The sequence below is a fragment of the Manacus candei genome, unplaced genomic scaffold (genome assembly GCF_025592945.1).
Source record: "Manacus candei isolate 608988 ecotype Guabito, Panama unplaced genomic scaffold, ASM2559294v1 h1tg000017l, whole genome shotgun sequence".
Taxonomy (NCBI): domain Eukaryota; kingdom Metazoa; phylum Chordata; class Aves; order Passeriformes; family Pipridae; genus Manacus; species Manacus candei.
Window position 1 is genome coordinate 1,433,276 of NW_026138065.1, and position 22,259 is coordinate 1,455,534.

Below are 22,259 nucleotides of genomic sequence, written 5' to 3' on the forward strand. Positions count from 1 at the left end.
ACAATCATCCTTGCATATCCTAATCTACTTCAACTGAATCGTCTACTGCAATCTCAAAGTCCAGAGTGGAAAGAGTTTTCTTCATGTAAACAAACCTGTTTACACACACATAAGATGAGTGGTCACTGCAACGTTGGTGGAATTCCTCTGAGTCCCTTCACAGACAGCTTAAGGCTGTACTCTTGAAGTGGTGCACACATAGCTGTGTACAGTGGTTTTCAGAATATTTTGTTAATATTTTGCTAAGTACTGGAATACGTTTTTCATAACTTGGTCTGGCTGCACGCTGTGTTGCTGTGAGAGTGACTGAGAAGGAAGGGAGAGGCCAGAACTTGTTTTCAAGTGGTTTATTGACTATTAAACTCTTATAGCCAGATAAAAGCAGCAGCAAATAACCTGATCTATGTGTTACAGCAGTGCACGTCTCACCTTCTTCCCCCTTGCATCGTATTTCCTATCTAGGTCACTGTGCAGTGCAAAGCTGTTGGTTTACCAGATAATGTTTCTACACATTGCTCCAGACACGGTGATGACAGGCACGTTCTCAGGCTGTTTATGCAAATCACTAGTGTCTCGAGCCCCCTCCTGGCATATATTTTACCTTCCTCCTTGCTGATTTGGTACATGGTATGGCTTGCCCAGCCCTATGGATGGCATTTGCTATACTGACATCGAAACAGCTTTGTAGATAAAGCCATCTTGCCATCAGCCTGTCAAACATAAATTCCATCACTACCCTGCAATTGCTGTGTAATTAAATGTTCTCCTGCTAGGCATACTCTGGTTTAACAAGTTTTATGAGTCATGGCAGCAAAGGGAAAGGAGAGTCTCCAAAAACAAGAATGGGCACAAACACCCCCTTGATAATTATCTTATTTAGAGAGAATAAGGTTCTTGCTCATATAGAGAAGTTTACACCAGGTCTCTTCAGATCCCTTGTCAGAGTATCTCACGCTGATGCCCTGTAAGGTACCCAGAGAAAGTGATTTTGCAGTTCTGAATTACATAAAATGTGGTAGGACAGACGCTTGCAAGGAAGTGGTTTGTTTGCAGCATATTGGTTTGAGAGTGCTTGAGAAGGAAGGAATAGGTGAGAACTTGCAAATTCTGTGCTCTCATAAACTCAACCCCAAACCCATCTACATCACAGGACATGTATTACATGTATGAGGAGAGCATTGCCTGGGCCCAGTAGTCAAGATCTGAGTGTTTAAAGCAGCACCAAAACAATTTCTCCCTAGCTGCAAGCAACTAGGGGCATGAAAATTGCTGGTGTGAGGAGGCAGCTTAGCAGCATCGCTCTCTTGTCTGGCTGAGGCAGAGGAGTGCATTCTGTGCATGGCTGGGACCATCTGCACCCTCTGCTTCCACACCTTGCTGTTCCAGCAGGGAGGGACAGTGTGACTCTGCTTGCCCCCAGGGCAGAGCTACATGCAAGCTTCTCCATGACTCCCAAGTCAGGGAAGAGGCAGTCAAGGAGCATGTGGGAATGAAAAAGTTTTGGTCACATCTGGAGTTCCTCTGACCAGACTTGCCCTCTTGGTGTAGCTTGCACTGAACACAACAGGCCAAAGTCAGCTTCTGGGTGCATGGGACAAATCACCAGAGGTGCATAAGTCAATCTTTAAACTCCAGGTCTGTTGGCTGAAGAGATTACCGCTCACCCAGCACTCAGGCACACTCACCCCCCCGCCAGCTTTCCTTGACCTATTTACTGGCATTGAACTAAATACAGGCAGACCTTGTGTTTCAGCTGCCTGCGTTAGCGTGGATCACTTTGATTCTCGAGATCCAAGGGAGCACACACAACCAGTTTTGCTTACGAACATGAGAGGGTAGTGGTGATTACGAGGAGAATGGTAACAGCCAAAGTAAGATTAGACTGGGGTACTGACACTTCAACAACAGCTGGAAGAAGACTTGAATCTCCAGCCTGTGTCCATATAGCTGTTTTCAGGCTATGACTGCCTAAGCAGGGCTTCAAGAAGAGCTGTTCCCTTCCTTCCTCTCCCCATGCCACCCCAGGGGGTGCTGCAGCTGCCCCAGCAGCGTGCCTGCTCCTCCTGTGGCTGCCCTTGTCCTCTTCCAGGATTGAGCACTGTGTGCTCATGCAGGGGCTGGCCAAACTGTGCTGAGCCAGCTCATGTCCGGTGCTTGCAGCAACACACAGACCAAATGACAGGGCTCTGTGCTGTCCCCCAGATGGGACAAGGATCAGCCTGTGCTGTAACCCCTCTGCTTACCTTGTCCTTCCACCTTAAGGTTTTCATCTATCTGGGTCCTGTTGCAAATGCCAAATTAAACTCTTAATACCCCTGAGCAGGGATGGAGGATTAAATCAAATGAAAGATTAGAGTACCTTAGCAGGATATATGCTTAACTAAGGGTACTGAGTCTACAACTAAGGTCTGAAATACCACCAAGGAGCTGGCTACACCCCTGCTGGTGCCAAGATTTGCCAGGCAGCTGCCTGTGTGAGCTGCTGGTCCCTGTTCATAGACAGATTGCTGCTCTGTGGGTAGCTTGGCAGCTGCCTGCTCGAGACCAGGACACCAGCCTCCTTTGGTGGGCATCCTAACCCACCGGCAAGAGAAAGTGGTGCATGAAATACTTTGCAAAACCCTGCAAACCCAAGGCACATGTTTGACATTCAGAAGGCAGAGGGGTTCACACATGGCCTGCTCCTCCAGACACAGACAGCTTCTTGCTTCTCCCATTTTCAGTCCTCCAGGCACTTTTTGAGGTAGCCACCACAGCACATGCTTGAGGTGCTGGCAGAAGAGAGAGTCCTGTGCAAGCAAGAAACATGGTCTGTATATGAGAAGCATGGGAAGTCTGGCATGCAGGACCTTCAGTCTGTACATCCCAGGAAAAATGAAAAAACAGTAAATAAAGCTGTCTGCTTGTTTTGGCTCAGGTGGCTAGAGTTTGAAACTAGGTTGTGTGAATTAGCATAATTTGATTTCCATCACTGTCTTTTATAAGCCGTAAAGTTCATGCTGTATCTCATATGACTTACGATCTTTATAACCTTCATTTTTGATCTCTTTTTAAACTGTGATATATCCATGCTATTTTTAGTTTTGCAGACTATTTTTGGATAATATCTACAGGATATGGTCTTTTATTTAGCTAGTCTCACAACCAAAACTGTGCCAGACTCTCCTTCTCTTATACCTTGATTGCTGCAACATCTTTTCTCTGGCTGTGAGATACATACACATTTACCTTGTGTCTGCATACATATTCACAGGGCTGCTGCAAAACTTGTTATCTTTGCTTGCTGTTTTGTCACCCCTTTCCACTGATCTCCTTGTCTCAGTAGAAGTACTCAACCCAATTTATGCAACTCCATGCTGATGGTATTACTCTGTACATGCAGTTGGACTTCTTTACATACACACACAGGGGTGGGGTGACTTTGCTGCACCCCAGGTTGCAGCAGGAAGAAGTGCACCCCTCGGGTCTCACTGCAAATGAGCTGCAGGCCATTGAACAGCCAGTGGCTGTTTGTTTCCAGCACTACCTTTCCTGGTGTCCCAAGGCCCTGTTGATGTCTCACCAAGGATATGCACCACCCCTATGATGGGCAGGAAAGTGAGGAGCCCTGGGGAAAGGCAGCTGCAGGGTGTCAGAATAGATTTATTGCCACCCCCAGAGCAAATTCCTCCTATCAGAAGCCTGATTGCTGTGATCTCCAAGTTGCCTCAAGAAACAGGTTTTCAAGGGGAGCCTCTAGGACAAAGAACCTGATTTTCATTAGTATAATCCCTGATGGGCCACTCAAGTAATCTGCAAATTCAGGTACCCCAGAGCCACTTCTTCCCTGGTAGATCCTACAGAGACTCTTCCTCCTTCATCAGCTCTCCTGCTGCTGAGATGTGTGAGTTGTCTCTGGGGCTTATTTTAAGGAACAGTATGGTACTGATCTGCAGTTTTTCTGAGGTGTATGCCATATATGTGGAAATACTGTAAAGCTGCTCTCAGCAAGCATAGATTGAGTTTCCCCTAATTTTAAACCATCAAACACAGCTGCTTGTCTTTGCTTTCAAAGCCTTTCAAGCCTATCCCCGTTCTTTCCATGACAAAATAGAAGGTGAAATCCCACCTTCAAGGAGATGCCCCATATTGCCCCATACTCAGATTTTATCCCTGAAACTTTGTGCTCTCTATAATGCTGCCTTTCACTTTCGGGAGATGCACCAGGGAACATCTGCTTCCCGAAAGCTCCTTAGACTGTCTGCAGCCATCTGGCAATGGCAAGGCTGCGGGTGTCCAGCTGCCCCTTGGGCTGGCCAGGCAGTGATACTGCAGTGATACTGCATTTCTAAATGGGGATGACATTAAGTGGTATTTGCGTGCTGCTCAATTTCTCTGCATGCTGCAAACAAGATTAACTGAGATTTTAGAAAGGAAAATAGACATATATAGGCTATGAGTTCATGCAGATGTTTATACAGATTGCTTAGGAAATGAGGATCCCAACCCTCATAAAAATAACAAAAGAAAATATTCTAGATTATTTTGGTGAATTCTGGCCTCTTATTGTCACACAGAATTTGCCTTGAAGCTATTCTAGGGCATCAATCTGTTTTGTCTTAAGACAAAATTTCTTTTTTCCCCAACCATATTCTAATATTTTTATTATACAAAATGAAAGGGTTTAGACATTTGTGCTAGAAAAGGGTACTGTTATAACAATGCAGAAGTAATCATCTGCACCTATTGTGCAGACAGCATAAAGACATTTCATAATAAAACAGCAATTCCAAATTAAAACAGGAAGAAATTTAGCAGTGTAAGCCACTTCTCTATCATCCAAAGTAGGGATTTTGCCAGTACAAATGAGTTTGCTTACAAAAAACATCACAGCTCTTACTGCAATTATTATACTAGGAAAACTAGTAGATCCAGACTGCCTACAAAACCATGACTGCAGCAGCCACCAATATCCTGAGGACTTACTACACCAAAGTCAGTCCAGTTGTAACTCTTGAATTCATTGAAAGTTATTCCACGAATGACTTTGTCCCAGTGGACTGGATTTCCTTTCATAACAGGGTGTAAAATCACATATTCCAGGAAATATGTAAAAAGTAAAATATTTTTTATGGTTGGGGGAGGGACTATGCAGTGACAATGAATCGTTTCTGTATTGCTGCAGGAATTCTGCCCCTCCAGTAAGTATACAACCTCCCACCAGGGTGCTGTCCTCCTTATGAGGCTTATGAGATCTTTACAGCTCCAGGTGGCCTCTTTTTCCCTCCTAGATAGTGCAACTAGGCCTCACAGCCAACACAACAGTTAACCAGTGGCCTCTTAAGGGGGCATGCCAGGTTACCTGTGAATGGATGGCTTGGGGACATCCTGGGCACCCAGCCCCACACTCAGCCTGGGGTCTTCTCCCTGTGTGAGGCTTATCTGGGCTCTCCTATCTGCTCTCCTATGTTCTCGCTTTTCTAAGCCTGACAGAGAAATAAAAGTACCATTTTCCCTCCATCAGAAGAAACAAAGCTGTTTCTGGGTATTGAGGCAGCAAGACACAGAATGCTAATGTCAGTCAAGTTTGGAGGTCACCATTGGCAAACTAAGCAGCTGGAATGGTGGTGGCTTTGCTAGGTATTTTAGCTACAGCAGTCCTTGGGAAGTTGGAATGGGAGGGTACAAACTACTGCCTTGCTTCCACCTCTGCTATGTTCCACTCCTGCGATGGTTTTAAGACAGCATACCCAACTCTTAGGACAGCATGCCCAACTCTCCATGATATTCTGCCAGCTCCCTGTAACAGTTTGACCATTTCCATGTCCTCTTAAGTGTAAGCCAGCCCCACTTCTGGTCTTTTTTCCTTCATGTGGCAAAAGTCAGCTTTGCCAGTTTGGCTGGGGAGCCCAGAGAAATGTCTTTGACTGATCAGACCCAACCAGGTGCCCTAAAGTGCAACATTCCCTGGGTCCGTTCTACCAAGTACCACACAAGGGATTGGCATGTTTTGGTACCTTCACTTATGATTAACATTGACCCGTTTTACTTTATATTGCAGCGGCCTAGGAAAGTGCCTACAGTCCGTGACTGACCTCATCTTAGAGAGCAGAAAAAAATTAAAACTCATTTAATTCAGGCCCTTGCACTTGTCAGTCAGAAGTTTCACTTGCAGCCGAGTGATGCTCAGACACCATTGGCAATATGGCCAACCTATGCAAGTTCACATGGTTCTAGCTTTGACTCTCATTGCTGTTTCATCCTAGGTTTGCAATGCTGCTCCATTCCCAGGGTGCATGTAGCTCCACAGGATCAATGGCAAGGAGAGCCTGTTTCACAGGCTGGCTTCTGGCAGGTGTTTCACATGTGGTCAGTTCAGACCATTACTTGGCACTGAATGTGACTCAGAGTGTGTCCCTTGCTGCACTGGGCAGTGCCTAGGCACGTACATCTGGGCAAAACAGGTGCAAACCACTGCCATTCCTATGAGGAAATGACACTGCTAAAGCACCAGGGGCTGTGTCACTTGAGGTGTTCTAACTCCATGAAGAATGATGCCTTGGGCTTCTTTTCACTCACCTGCTTGGGTGAAGGGGAGTTTTAATGTGTAAGGTTAAAAACTTCAGTGGTTTAGGAGTTGCTTCATATGCAGCTCAGCTGTCACAGCTCAGCAGCAGCTGCCTCCAGGGGAAGTGGAAAATGGAAAGTGAAGCACAGACACCCTACAGCTGTAGGACTCTACCTGTGTGGCTTTGCTTTTGCCTGCTTTTGTAGAACAGTGCAAGGTTTATGTATTTCGGTATCTGCCGTGTGCACATATTACTGATTTGTTAAAAGCCTGCTGGTTACTCCCCTTCATCTGTTGCACCCAACTACTGTTTATCCTAATTTGGTGTTTGGAAAAATCTTGTCACCCAAATTACATTAGCAGAATGTGAAAGTAAACAAGAAGGAAACAAGGACAACAGCATATATTCCATGCTGGTAGATTACTTGTTCTTTTCCCATGGAACAACTGTGGATGTTTTTCTTATTTAAAAAAAAAAAAAAAAAAGGAAAGAAAGAAAAAACCCCAACCAACCCCCAAACCTCTGGATAACTACCAGCTTCAGCTACACCAGCCATACCCAGCTGTATGCACGTAGCTGAGTGATGCCCTTCCAGAGCAGGGCACATTCCAGTGACTTGGCTCTTTGGGATTAACTGTCCCTTTCATCAAGTTGGCTTGGACTACTGTTGCTGTTGATCATGCAATGCAAATCTTCCTGAGAAAGACTCTCAGGCTATTGATTACAAAAGATAGCCATTTTGACAACCATAACATAAAATACAAACCCTCAGTGTTGCGGGCAGTTGTTGCCATAGATAGGAACTGTGTTATTGATCACAGCCAGATATGAAAATAGGCACCCTTTGCACCACATGACGTTGAATATCTAGTGTAGCAAGATGAAAGTTACCACTTATGCCAACTGGGGGAAAGAGCTCTGCCAGAATGGGGGAGGACATAATTTATCTAATATCCTACCTAACGCTAATGGCTGAGAGCAATAAGCAGGAGAATTACGACACTTCTGCTTGTGAAACATCATGCCTGAGAAGCAGAAGGGTGTGGATTTATCCTCACCTCATTTTAGGTGTCTAAATGAAGCATCTAAGTCAGGAGCACAGTTGTGCCAGGCACTTCTTCAGAAAGAGAAGTGGTTAAGATTTTAGGAGGGATAAATTGCTTTCTACAGGCACCTCCCTCTCTCTCGACCACAGAACACCACACAGAGCTACACTCCTCACCTCCTCACTGGCTGCAGAGAGGGAACTGGGTGGCAGAAACACTGCCTGAAGGGAAGATACTGGTACTTGTTTGGGACTGCTCTTAAGGAAGGGAAGGGGGAAATTCTAAGTGATTGACTCAGGGTTTCTGTTTGGGGGGACAGCTTCAGCCAGCAGCAGTCAGCATGTACAGCAGATCCTGTTATCTCCTGCTCAGAGCTGTGCTCCGGAAGAAGATTGTGCTGGTATAGTCCCCATGAGGTAAGAACCTTCTGTGATGCCAACCCCTAAGCTGCGCTGATTTACACTAGGATGAAAATATCCCCCCGAGGTTTTACACTAGTGAAAGGTCAGCCTGACTGGGACATCAGGATAAACATATAAAGGAGTGAGTGAAATAGCAACTTTTCTCTCTGTGAGCTGGAGCTCTGTTCTAAAGATAGACTCCTGAACTATTTATTGGGACAATTGTCTGTCCCCTCTGCATAGGAGCAGGTTTACCTCCAAATGCTATCACTGTTAGAATAGGTATTGGACAGTTTTGAGGAGCCTTGGGCTCAGGCCAGGATTGCATTGTGCTAACAGAGAATTTAAAACTCAGCCCTGTCCCATATCCTCTGCCTTCCACAAGCTTCTTCGCAGTGTGTTCCCTATTAATGCTGGTTATGAAAACTGGCCATATTCCCTTCCCAAAACCCATAGGACTCCTGGGTGCCAGCAGATTTTACACTCATGTGAGCTGCACCAGTGGACAAGTTCAGTGCACCTCCTTGATGCCAACATGTGCAAAGGAAAAGGCACCTTTAACCTTCCCAGCAGATGCTGCTTTCCTGGGATGCAGGGGACACCTGCAGGTACCCACTCCTTCCTTTCTGACCACAGAAAACCATTGCCAGCATGAAGGGAGAGCAGAGAGGGTGGCTGCAAGAAGTATTTGGAAAAGTTCCAGTTATTGCAAGTACAACTCTGAAGAAAAAATGCGGGTGGTTCTGTAAACCTGGCATGGCTAGCAATGACAAAGTGACAAAGGGCATTTTCCTGTTGGTCAGCCTCGAGCTTGGGAAGGAGGGCCATGTCAAAGCAGTGGAGGTGAAAGTCTGCATCACTATGAACATATGTAGAAAGCCAGTCCCCAAGAGATGATCAATGGTTTGGGAGGTCTGAGATGTTTCAGATGTATTGGCATAATTGACAGAGCTTACAGTCCTATTGGCTGACCCACACTCTCATCTGCTCCTTCCAAGAAGGAGGCTTTGCAGTTCAAAATGCAAAAGAGCACTTTTATGTTGTGTTATGCACCTGACTGTCCACAGTGGTCAACATACTGTTTTTAAAATAAGAGGGTCCAGAAAAGATAATGTTAAAACTTTCAAAATACACATTTTTCCCCCTAGTGAGAAAGGCAGCAGTGCAGAAAGGTATGGATGTGCAGTCATAACACGGATCATCAATAACAGCTTTATACCTCCCCTTCCTCCTCTCCCTAGGAGCCTGTGTGCACCTTCCTCACTACTGCACTGGCACATGTGTTTTGGACAGACCTAGTGCTTGCTCAGGTAGGTCCCCACAGACACTTGTGCTGCCACAGCCAAGAGCATGGCATGCTGCAGTGCTGGGGCAGGGGCAGAGAGCAATGAAGGGGCAGGGGTAGAAATACTGCACAGGGGCTCAGCAATGTGCCCGCCAAAGAGCCGGCTTGTTTCCTGTTGCCTTGGTGGAGGAAGCACCTGCGCTGGAGAAATGAGCTGTTTAACTGCTGCCCAAGATTAAAATGAAGAATGCCTCTGCAAAACTGGCAGCTGGAGAAATGGAAGAGGATTTTGTATTTTGCACCACTGTGAGAAAAAGGAGCAACCTTCCTCGAGGGCTGGGAGGCAGAGGTTCAAAGATTTGCCTCCCAGTTTGTGTAACTGGTGAGACACCCGCTTGTGTAAGACCAGAGTTCAGGAACGCCTTCCTGGGACACCACCAGAAGCTGCTGTGAGGACAGGAGCATGGTTAGAGATGGGAATTGATCCCTCGGAGCACTCAGCCTCGCCTGGGTCCTTGCAGGCAGCCATGTGGTAAAGGTTCTTTGGAAACTAAATAGATCTCATACCAAAAAGCAGCAACATTTGCTGCTGTCTTCCTCTGTAGGAAGCCTTTTTGGTCATGCCTCTAGCATGACTAGCATGACTAGGAACTTTCCTTTTAATTTCAGGACTTGGTCTGTTAATGGCCAGTTTACAGTCAAATATTTTTGAGTCAGATTGTCCTTCAAGTTTGTCTTTTTCTGTCCTGTCCCCCCATGGTGTTTATGGCAAGAAATCATAAGCTCTCTCATCCTTTGCTTTGCTGAAGTTTTTCCAATGTCTTACAGGACAGGCTGTTTATTCCCTGTAATTTTCCTGGACATGTCTTCAGAGCACCTGTTCCAGTTTGAGTGCTTTCTGAAAATAGATCTAACTGGAATTGTATACAATATTCCAGATGAAGTTTCTCCGGTGCCTTTTTCACAATGCTACTAGCATTTACACCCTTTCTCTATCTGATTTTTACTACACCATTTGACTCTATCTGTATAATTTAATCTCTGAATGATCTCTGTTATATCTATAACTTTTTGCGTACCTGCAACACCCTCCAGCTGTCCATTGTTGACAGATTTCATCGCATATCAGTCATGTTTCACAACAATCCTGGGGTTTTTTAGTATCTAAACTGTCCGTAAAAATATTGAAAATCCTAAGACTAGTCTCTGTGGAACCCCCTCATGCCAGCATTCTTCCCTTAAGGCAGTTCCTCACTGCTTTACAGTTTGCCTACTAATCTCCATCTTCTCGAGTTTGCCTTTTAATCTCCTAAGTTGGGGCACTGAATCAAATGCTTTACTGAAGTCCAATAGGTGAGACGTACCATGTTTCTTCTGCCAAAGCGACTGAGTTAATCACATCTAAAAAACATAATTGCTTGGTTTGGCATGATGTAGTTTTGAAAGACCCATCTTGCATCTTATCCTGTTTCCCAGCTACTCATTACATACAATTTGTAGTTACTCATTCCTCTAAATTTTTTTCTAAAGCTCTTGATACGCAATTGGCAGATAATCTGGTGAGGACATGTTTCATAGACTTTCTGATAAATCGGATGTGGGATTTTTGTGTAACAGATCTAAATAATACTCTATGCCTACTTGTGCTTTCATCAGCTTTTAACGTGGTCCATTTTTAACTCTTAGCTTATCAGTCAGGTGAATGCTTGCTCCTGAAGGTGTAGGCAGATTCACTGACCTTATTCAGGACTTCCTGTAAAGGCTTTATGTGTTTTCATGTATTTTATGCTTTAGTTCTCAGGTTGTGCACTGTGTGAATGCTTTGTGCCTTCAGGCTCTTGGGAGAATGGGTTGTAAAATTTGTAAAGAGTTGTTTGGCTGACTGTAGAATATAAAATTAGTGTTTGAAAGGGGAGAGCAAAACAGACAGGGTAAATGAAGTGTTTCTCCTTGGAGTCACTCAAGTTTTTTGACAGCTGCAGTGTTGCGGGAGCAACTCAATGTCATGGGAACACAGGAATTTGTTTTCATCAGAGTTGCTTTCCCTGCCAAGCTGGCAGCAGCTATAGGTGAAGCCTTAACAGGGAAACACTTTCATACTGCCTGTGCTAGGAGGGGAGTTCTCCACCAGCGACTAAGTGACAGAATAGTCACCTTCATGTGACTTTCACCTTCTGATCCCTTTCCATCTCCTCCCTGCCCTTGTTGTGTTTTGTTTTGTTTTCTTGTCATTTCATATCTACAGTAATGTAGTAACTTCATAGTGATCTTCTCAAGCTCTCTAAATATCTCTTCTTTATTCTCTACTTACCAAGACACTGGATGGCAGTGAACACATGGAAGCATGAGGATTTGCACATTGCAAGGGCAGAACTCACAAGGTGAGAAAAACAAGTATTGTGTAATGCTCAGATTTCCAGCTTAGCAAAGATAAGGCTTCCTTCAATCCTCAAGCTGTTTCCTACAACCATTCTGAGAATCATCCCCACAGCCTGCTCTGAGTTATGGGATATTCTGGAGGAAGTTAACTTCTGTCTTTGATCCTACATCAAGCCTCTGTCATTTATGAGCCCAGCATCTAGTGAGCTCTCTACCAGTAGGTGATCCACTGTGTTTTGTCCACCATGGGGAGGGGAGGGAGATTCCTTGAGGTTAAGCATGTAACTTAACAATCCTAGTGGGACACAGACCAAGATAAGAGCTAGAGGGGATGCTGATGGTCAGCCCAGTGACAGTGTTTGCACTTATGCAAGTGTTGGAGGGTGTGTTCCCCAGACATGTGAGGAAACAGCAAAGAAAATACCTATTTGCAAGGGTGAAGGGGAGGTCAGTGAGGTGAGCACTGCAATTATTTGCCAGTATGGACCCCCTCCCTGTTCTCTCTGTACAGTTTGATCCAGGCACTAACAAGCGGAAAAGATAGCCATGGCCCTGTGGATTTAGAAATACACTGGAACACTCTCTGCTTTTTAAATTCCATTTCAAAATTACCACAAACAGACTAAAATTTCTCTGCCATGGGTATTTATGGGATGCTCAAAGCACAATAATTCATGTCTTGAAGTGTGCTGTCTACTTGTACTTGAGATATTGCTGTCGTACATCTAGTCTAATCCACTTCTCACACTGCCAGGTACATAAGGCAGATGTCTGTCATCACCAACCAGTTTTGTCCCAGACCAGTCCCCGTTAAAGTTGCTGACTTGCGATGTTGCTGCTTTACTCATTGCTGTGTTTCCTCGTGTTCTTCGCTGTCTCTTCTTTCCTCTTCATGTCGAAATAGGGCTTGTTGAAGGACCTGGTTATCTGGCACTCTCAAAACATGGCCAAGGTCAATGTGTTTTCTCCACTGTACTGTTTGTACAGCTGTGGGTAATCACACAGGCTCTGAAATCTCAGCATTCCTTTGGCTCTCTGACTGCTTTATGATCACTGTCCCCCCGCAGGCATCCGCACTGAAAGCACTTTGATTTCTGGGGAATAGACATATTCTTCCAAGACTTCAACTTGTACAGGTGTATGTGAAATGTATATTTAATAACAGTGGCTCAAGAGCTTACAGGGAAGCTTACTGTTGATGCTGATGACTTCCATATGGGATGTATACTTGTCATGGAAACAAAGAAATTATTCTACCCGTTTTGATATCATATTCTTAGACCAGTGAGTAGAGACATGCATGTTATGTATAGATAGCCTCAAAAGACCCATGCTACAAGCTTATCCTATGTTGTGCATTACCCTTACATAGCCCATGGTAAATTTAGAAACCATTAACAGAGGCATATAGCATTTAAAAGGAATTCGGATTAATGTTTCAGTTTTTACAGTTTTCTAAACAAGTATCGATTCTCTGGGATTTGTTGGAATAAATAGATTTTTCTGGAGGATAGGAAATAAAACCTTCATGCTGACTTTTTAAAGGTGAGGTTATAAACGCATATCAAACCTTTATTAGTTCACTCTCTGGGGCCTTTGCACTGTCACAGAACTATAAAATGGTCAGTCTGTAATGAGCACAGTTTTACTATGATTTCAGTTTTCCAGGTCAGAGCTGATCATAGAGCACAGCAGTCAGGAAGAGCAGGGCCTGAATTTTGGAGACACTTGATCCAGTAACAGACTATGTCCAAGTCACAGCATGGGAAGTTTCAGTGAGGAGGTTTTCAGTCCTCAGCATCTTCAAGGTCGTCACCCATGACCCAAAATTACATTATTAGATTAATACTCTTGATGAAGTCATGTCCAGCTCATTTTGAATGGACAAAGGTCTGTAACACTACTGTACTTCATCTACTTGTCTTCAATTTTTTGTTTTGTTGCAGCTCTGTATAGGGGCTGCATTAAAACCCTCCCCTGAGACCCAGAATAAAAATTCTGGTTTCTGTGCCTGGAGCAACAAAGATTTACCTTTCTGCAGAGTATCAGAAGACTCATAAACCCCCTGAAGCACAGGGGCAGCAGCCTGTTAGTGCAATGCTAAGACCTTGTTTCTAGAGCACCCAGGTACACAAAGGCAGAACTAACTCTGTAATAGCATTTAAACAACAAGGTGAAACCTGTCAGTACTGGTCATTGTGACCCTGTGGAGCAGAAGAAACTTGGATGAAAACAGCCCCTAGATGTGGGAAGGTATAAAGCTATGTAAGAAGGTAGGTGGAAGACCACCAACACAATTTGAAGCAAAGGATTCTTCAGTACAAATCTGCAACTGGTATCTCCTGCTCTTGACCCCTCATAATATGGTTAGCTTAACCAATGCCAATTCAAAAGGTAAATGGCCATTCTCTGTGACCAAGTTGGTCATGTATCAGTCCCCTTTCCCTTCCTCCTCAGGCCTAGAAGGCCCCGTGCACCAGATAGAACCCTTCTCCCCGTCCGTATAGGCCTCAAGGTTCCTGGGTGCCGGGCTGACTTCTCCCCTCCTTACCAGCCTTGAAGGTCTCAGGCACCCAGCCAGCCAGGTTGTGATAACACCACCACAGACAGGCAAGTGTAGCAGAACACAGACCACGGTCTATAAAATCAAGAAGTTACAACATCTAAGTGGGACTTGGACCACAACTGCTGCTGGAAAGCAAAACCTATGATCTCCCAGTGGCCAGGGATACCTCTACTATCATCTGCTTCCTCCAACATTTGAGTGAGTGACTCATATTCTTATATATGTTTTTAATCTTTATTATGATTGTCATGGATAATGCAAGCGAAGTTTTAAGACTGACCCATTCTGCAGAGGGTCCAGGTGATTAGGAATGATGCCTCAGAGCTTTTTGGTTTTTTTTTTAACTTTTGTAGATTTTAGAAGTAAATGTGTAGTGAATGTAGTGAATATAGATTTTAATGTAGCTGTATTATATCCCTTACCCTGTAGCATAGTGTTTACACATACCCAACCTTACAATCCCATCTCATATCACTCCCTCTAAATTTCGTTAGCGTGTTTAGTCTTCTTTCAAGGTAGAATTGTAGAAAAACACCCTAAGGCCTGGACCAGAAGATATCACAGAGACACAGCAACCTTCAAGCCCAGAACTCTGGAGGAACTCCAAGGACTGTACGTGCTTTGAAGAAGATGAAGATGAGAAAGAAGGGGTCCCAAACGCCCCCAGTCCCAATTCCCAAAGGGGCATGTCAGGGGGCAGAATGGGGCAGAACCAGGGGTGGACAGATCTGGAATTGGATGGACCTTATTATAATACCATAGAGCCACTGTCTGGGTGAGCACATGGTATGTATTCCTCTAGGCTTACAGACTCATTAAAGGACCTGCTCTCTTTATCATATCTTCTACACTAAATCGGCCTGGAGTCTTTTCCTCTGTGGTCTTTTAAACCAGAAGCTAACCTGTGATACAAACTTCATGCTATGCTGCTCAGAAAATGGTGATATGCTGATTTGGGTTATAAAAATCCTGTTCCGGTAGCAAAATTTTATGCTATGCTGATCATAAAATTCTGTTTAAAAAAATAAAGCTTTAATTGTAACTACAACTTAGTGCCATCATCATTCTACCCAGGATCCCCATAGTGTTGGGTAACAAAACACCTTTTACAGAAAATCTCTTCTGGCCCAGCTGGGAATAAATCACTTAGAAGAAGCCCCATACAAATACCTGGTACTAGGTATTTGTATGTAGCTAGTTACATAAAAATAGATGTAGCCATTTTTTCAGGAAAGGAAGCAGATTTGTTCTGGTGTAAGTATATCAAATAGCTCATTCTCCAGTCTAATAAAAAGCAACAGGTGGCTCTTCAGCTCTGCTTCACCCCTACCTCTGTGGTAGGGGTCTGCTAACTAGAGTGGCCAACTGTCCAACCACAGAGAAAACAGAGTCTGACAAAGACACAGAAAGTCCCTGAGACCAGCAGTACCAGCAAAGTGTGTGCTCAGGGGGCACTTGTTAATCTCCTTTTTTCCTCTACAATCACCGCAGCCTTCCCACATGCACCAGCCACTAACGTTAGTGCTGCAAAATCCAGAAAGTTTTGCACTGTAGCAAAGCATTGTAGGAGGGATGGGTATTTAGTTTGTTTCTTTATCCTGCAGAACAAGGAGAGCTTCTTGTTGGGGTTTGGAGTCTGTCACTGGGAGTGGTTAATATGAGGTGTGCACGATAGCTTATGCAAAGAAGGTTCCCCTAACCTGTCATTTCTTGTGTGGGTGTGTTTTGCCCTGGAGCAACCTTTAACTGCTTTTTTTAACAGAACTTTTTGGTGGGAATTGTTAGGAAAGTATTTCTCTAACTACCTGAGCCTTGCTGTGTTTTTTTGGCCCTACCTATACCGCAGCATAAAATATTCTGTACATTGGGAATTCTCAAGACTTGATAGTCATCTCAATGGCACCCAATTTAAAGAGAATTATTCCTGATTTACATTGGCATGAATAAGGGTTTTCCATATATAATGTAATATTTTGCCTCTCTCAGATGTAGACACAAAGGCCATTCTCAGACTCTTTCTTACAGAGGGTTAACTGCAGATGAATCAGATTAATTCATTTGCCAACAGCCATTACCTCCAAACTGCAGCATTGGAAAGGACCAAGAGAGTAAAGGAGAATATGCATTTGGCACTGCAGGGGTCCGGGTGGTACTGAGTGTTGTAGGAACTAATTAACCCTGAGACTCCTCAGGGTTAATATAGTTCAGATGAGAGACTTATATATGCATTAAAAAAAAAAGCGAGTTCTGCTGTTACGTGATTTGATTTACCATTTTTGATGAGAGCCACACCTTCAGGCTCCCTCACTTTTCTGACTCCCACAGCTGAAGGAAACGTTTTAGGACTTTTTTTGTTTGCAGCTCTTACTCTACCAGCATCTTTTCCAAAACTACAACACACTATAACTTTAGACCTTTCCCCTGTCCTACCACTATGGCAGAAAAGCCCAGCATTTAATAGACCAAGCCAGTCTGGAGCAGCTAGAAATACAAAGGATCATATGATTTCAGTTAGAATTTGCAAGGGGCTCAGACACAGAGAGGGGTATGAGAGAGATGAAGGAGAAAGGTTAATCTCTACGCTTCACTTCTACTGCATTAGGGGCGATGCAAAATAAAGATATTCTCACCTTGAATTCCTCCAAAGCAATTCTTTCATGTGGTTGCCTCAGTAGAATGAAATCTTTATGAAATAGCCAGCATACCCACCCAGACATAAGCCAGGCACTAACTGTTCATGTTTAAAAACAAACATTCCCCATGGGTACATTATTCATAGCCGGTCATTTGCCAGTTTTCCCTTGGAAGATATAAACTAAACATTAGGAATAAAGGCAATGCATAGTTTAGTCTCTTTATTTTTTTCTGAACTGGATGTTGCAGCAAACCTGTAGGTTCTCTGTCCTCTTTTCCACTGGCTTATTTATATAAGTCAGCTAATTCCATGGTGCATTCCCAAAGTCTTCCTGCTGATCCACTCAAAGGTTGCACCATGGTGTATAAGCATTTGGATCCTGCCACTTACAAGATTGAAATTCCAAATTCAACCAGCAGAAAAATATTCACAGCTTTCAAACATTATTCCAGGGAAAGAGGAAATCATCCTCCAGATCCATCCTGCCACTACTATGGGCATCTCTGTTGCCTGAGAAACATAACAGGTTGTTGTTATAACAACTAGAGACCAGCTGACCTCCCTCTTCCTTTTGTCAACCAGCTGCAAAACTCCTTGCTCATGTAACAGTCTCAAATTGAACATCTGACCCCAGTTTATGCAATTCCCCTGTGACCGTTTCGTAAGCTTTTTGTCACTTCACTTCACTCCACTCAATTGTTTGTTGAAAGCACTCTCAGTTACACGGGCTAATGTGAACGTTTCGGTCTAATAGAGAGCCCTGTGGCTAAGCCCTCCATCTCCAAGGCAACCTCACAACCTTGCTCTAAGAGTACGTCATGTCATGAGATAAAATGAAAACCAAAAGGATAAGCAGAGATAATTCCAGCTCTAACTATCCATAGTGCTATTGCTTTAGCAGAAACTTCAGGAGACATTCCCAGGCTGGTTATTTAAACGTGGGAGGGCACCACAAAGATAGCATTTGTCTCTAAAGCTATACAAGCCATACAGGGGCACGAAGAGCACACTGTGATGCTGCCAGGGAACCCAGGGATCTTAAACAGTTTGCGTAGTTATATTGGAACGATTGAGGGCAGCAAGACATGGTGTTTTCATGTGTCTGACAAATCACCTGGGTCTTACCTCTGTTCAGCTCCATTACTTGAAGCTACAGGTGTTGAAGCAGCTTCACTACTGTGGTCCTTGAGTTGGACCCACCACCACTCCTCTGTCTGCCCTTCACAGAGTTCAGCTGAGTCAGTGTTAGACTTGGGCTTTGCCAGAGAAGGAAAGATTCATTCTCCACTCCCTTGAGTGCCATTTCAAGGTGGTCTCTGCTGATAGTAGTGCAGCAGACCAAAAGTCTCACTAAAGAACATTGTGTAGGAATGTGACTAAAGTAGGTCATTGCTCAAAGGGGCAGACTTCAGGGATAAAATGAATGAAGAAGTTCCAACCCCCTACAGTGGTCGTTTTCAATTGGTTTGCCCACACAGAAAGGCACAGATCATATCTGGTCCACCTTCTCATGCTCTCTCCTCACCACTGTGAGTCTTAAAAACCACTTTTTTTCCATGTGAAAGCTGAGTTATCAACCTTGTCTTAGGATCTGGAGCACAGTCATTCACAACCCATGTGCAACATCTCAGCGTGACCTTAAGTCTCTGAGAAAACCTTGTTGGTTTGTTGTTAGGTTGGGGGGGGGGGTTGCCCTACTCTAAATCCTTGCACCTCCTTTCTGTTACCATTTACTCCCTCAGAATGTTGCTATTCCACCTTCACACTTGTGAAGGTGCAGGTGTCATTGTCTTCAGGGGTAAAAAACACATAACTGGAAGAAGGAGAAAGGTTTAATTATCAACTAGAAGAAAGGGAAAAATATTGCAAATAACCTGTTGCCAAAGTGGTTTAACACTGCCACATTTAAACGGATTGTATCAGGAAAAAAACCCCAACCAGTTCTTATTTACAACATCTCAAGGATGTCAAGCAAGTTGTTGAGTATTGTGCACGTGCAAAGTGTCGCTGGTCCAACAGAAATCAGCGGAAGACCAAACCTCCACTCCCTAAAATTGGCTGAAAATTCTCCACTGCTGGGAAAATTCAAATGCCAGTGCTCTTTCCACTCTCCTGCAACATCAACATAACCAAAACAACTCTGCTTTTTACCCAAAGAGCTGCCAAGAACAGGGAAATAGCACAATTAAAAAAAAAAAAAAAAGGTCTGTGTTTCCAAAAGCAGTTTTGTACATCTTCTAAAACAAAAGGCTGTGCCTGAATGTGTGCAGCGATAACACTGACACAAATCATTTCATGTCCTGATTTTGCTACATAGAAAGCAGAAAACTCCTGTGCAGCTGCTGGAGCAGCAATCAAGCTGTTGCACAACTCAATATGCAGATCAGGCCTGAGGAAATTCTGCTGGGATCCTCTTTGTCCTCTGCTTTTCAAGTGTGATTGAAATCTGTTTTCTCAGATTAGGAAATTGGAGAGAGGTTTTATGTTACGCTTCGGAATAATTTTGAACACTGCATGACAGTCATGTGTTCTCAGTGTTTGGAAATACCAGGTTTTAGCAACTCCTGCTTGGCTGCCTGGAGACTGTTTAAAGCTCACTGTCAAAGCTTTACTCCTCTACTATCTGACTTAGGTGGTTTATTGTCCTCCTGAATCTGTTGACAGATTCACCTGGTATTCAAGTTTGCTAAAAGCTGTATTTGTTTATTTGTTAAACACAAAGGCCTGAGCCAGGTCTGGTGTCCCTGCTCTTTCTGAGCTCCCTAAGGCTGGGCTCTGCTAACCTTGGACTCTGAAGTATTCGCATCTCACAGCTGGGCTTATCTGGTTTCTAGCAAGGTGCAAGTTCCACCCAAAATTTTTTCCCTACTCAGGATGTTTATAATCACTCCTGGAGGCTCTTTCCCTCTGTCAAATCAGATCAACCAATTGACCAACAGATTAAAAAATTATTAAGGGTGGGGAGGAAGGACAGGCACACACGCACACCCACACACAAAGGCTGTGAGCACTCCGCCTTTGTGCTCATATGAACTTTGTTTCCTTGGGAATCCAGCTACTAAAACAGGCAACAGCTGTGACAAGCAATGAAATCTAGCAGCAGAGCAGCATGACTGATGATTTGCAAACCTTTAGGTTTGGGAATTTGCAACACCCCTCCCTATCTTAAACACGCAAGAGGAACGTATCAGGATGCATGTATAGGAAAGCATGAATCCAGTGGGGCAAGCAGACTTTTTGTAGCTCATCATCATAAGAACTGAAGTGTCATCAAGTGTGGGGAGATTCTTACAGCATGCATCCATCTCCCTTATGCTCAATCCTGTCATGTCTCCTGCAAACACTCACACGAAATCCCTGGCAGAGGAACCATAATTTTTACCAGGCCTGACTAAACATAGGATGCAAATAACCTGGGTTCAGGAATTTGACTGCCCTGTGGCAGAAGCTACATTTGCTGCTTCTCAAATATCTTTTCCAGGTATCAGTTGGCTTCACTATCAGATCTTTTCAGTACACAGTCAGTATCTCCAGTTTCCAGGTCCCGTCTCAATGTCAGTTCACATCCTCCCTGGCCTTCTTCACCTGGCACACCACGTGGCTGGGCGCTAACGGGAGTATCCTGGCACTTGGTGTGGTGCTGTGGATGTGCTCCTGATTCACCTTGCGTGGAAGGAAAGCACCATGGCCCCGACATGCCAGGAAAGAAAGGGGCAGTAAGGAGAAAGGAGAGGACAGGCAGTATGGAGAGGACACAGTCTTAAGCTGTGCCAGGGGAGGTTTAAGTAGGACATCAGGAGGAATATCTTCACAGAAAGTGTGATTAGATATTGGAATGGGCTGCCCAGGGAGGTGGTGGAGTCACCGTCCCGGAAAGTGTTTAAGGAAAGATTGGATGTGGCAGTGAGTGCCATGGTCTGTAGTTGGCATAGTGGTGTTCAGTGATAGGTTGGAGTCGATGATCCCTGAGGTCTTTTCCAACCTAACTGATTCTGTGAAAGCACCGTGGTTGATCCTGATATGCCAGGACAGAAAGGGGCACTAAGGAGACAGGCGGGGGGTGAGGGGAGGGCGACGGGACAACCGCTTTGTACGGGTCCGGGCCGAGCAATGTCGTTGGGTTTGGCGGATCCAAGGCGAGGAATGCCGACTCCCCGGTGGCGGGACACGCCAGAGGCAGCGCAGAGCCGTGAAGGGGACCCGTGCCTGCCCTGCCCCGCTGTCACAGCGCCGCCGCCCCGCCCAGCACTACATGTCCCGTCGTGCCGCGGGCGCCGAGGCCCCACGGCGTGGTCGCGCGCTAGCTGCCCCGGAGTCGCCTGCTCGGAAGCACGGCCCGCCTTCCGTGCTACCCCGATTTCGCGGTCAGCAACGCCCGAATCACCCTCCGCCCCGCCACTGCTCCCTCACCGCGCCTCCCGCGCCGCGGTCGGCGGGCCAGCGGCCTGCGGCTCTGTGGCGTCTTGCCGTCAGGCACCCGCGCAGTGCCCCGCCGTGGCGCAGGCAGGGCGGGGGCGGCGGGGCCCTGGGGGCGCGCGAGGCGGCAGCGAGTTGCCGGGGGGACGCGGCGGCACCGGGATGAGCGGCAAGGAAGGTGATGTCTCTGCCCTCCCTTCCCTCCCCTCCCTCCCGCAGGAGAACGAGGCGCGAGGAGCTGGAGCCAGCGGAAGTGGGGGGAGGCCCCGCGGCTCGGAGGGGACGGGGGTGCGGAGCCTCCGCCGTGCTCAGCGCTGCCCTTCGGCCGTGTCGCTGAACTGACACTGAGGGAGGCCGCTCCTTCACGGGTGTCCCCGACCATTCCTTCGTGGGTGTCCTGCTTTCCCACTGAGGCTGTGCCAGAGAACGGGGTTTTAGGGATTGAATCCTTGGGGGTGAAAAAGCAGTTGCTTCAGCGGGAAGCTGAGTGTGTTAGGCCTGTAAAGCACTTAACGTAACTGCGTTTCAGTATAGTGTATATATATCTATGCGTATATATCTTTCTATCTATCTATATACACACACATATACATATATATATATATGTTTTGCAGCTCACTTTGCAACCTGTATGTTGGTTTAGCCCCAGCAGTCACACAATGAATCACAGAACGGGTCAGGTTGGAAGGGACCACAGTGGGTCATCTGGTCCAACCTCCGTGCTCAAGCAGGGTCATCCCAAAGCACATGGCACAGGATTGTGTCCAGAGAGTTCTGGAATATCTCCAGTGAGGGAGCTTCCACATCCTCTCTGGGCAGTCTGTTCCAGTACATGGTCACTTCACAGTAAAGAAGTTCTTCCTCATGTCCAGGTGGAACTTCCCATGCATCAGTTTCTGTCTGTTGCCTCTTGTCTTATTGCTTGGCAACACCGAGAGTCCCACAGACCCCCCCTTCAGCAGGCAGTAGAGTCAACAACAAGA

General features: G+C 45.4%; 1 protein-coding gene and 1 long non-coding RNA gene across 3 annotated transcripts in view; both read left to right on the plus strand.

Annotated features, from left to right (window-relative positions):
- Nucleotides 1–5,317: 5,317 nt before the first annotated feature.
- Nucleotides 5,318–15,360, plus strand: LOC127469325 (uncharacterized). 2 transcript variants are annotated; one of them, XR_007903942.1, is made up of 3 exons: nt 5,318–8,010; nt 9,237–9,305; nt 11,596–15,360. It is a non-coding gene; the product is annotated as an uncharacterized LOC127469325 (long non-coding RNA). The 2 variants fall into 2 exon arrangements; XR_007903941.1 differs by having other exon boundaries at nt 5,318–9,305; nt 11,596–11,661; nt 14,214–15,350.
- Nucleotides 15,361–21,305: 5,945 nt separating this feature from the next.
- TSNAX (translin associated factor X) overlaps nt 21,306–22,259 on the plus strand; it is a 31,793-nt gene continuing 30,839 nt past the window's right edge. The window contains exon 1 of the mRNA XM_051783473.1: nt 21,306–21,454. Coding sequence (XP_051639433.1) covers nt 21,439–21,454 — 16 coding nt within the window. The 5' untranslated portion in view covers nt 21,306–21,438. The remainder of the gene's footprint in view (nt 21,455–22,259) is intronic.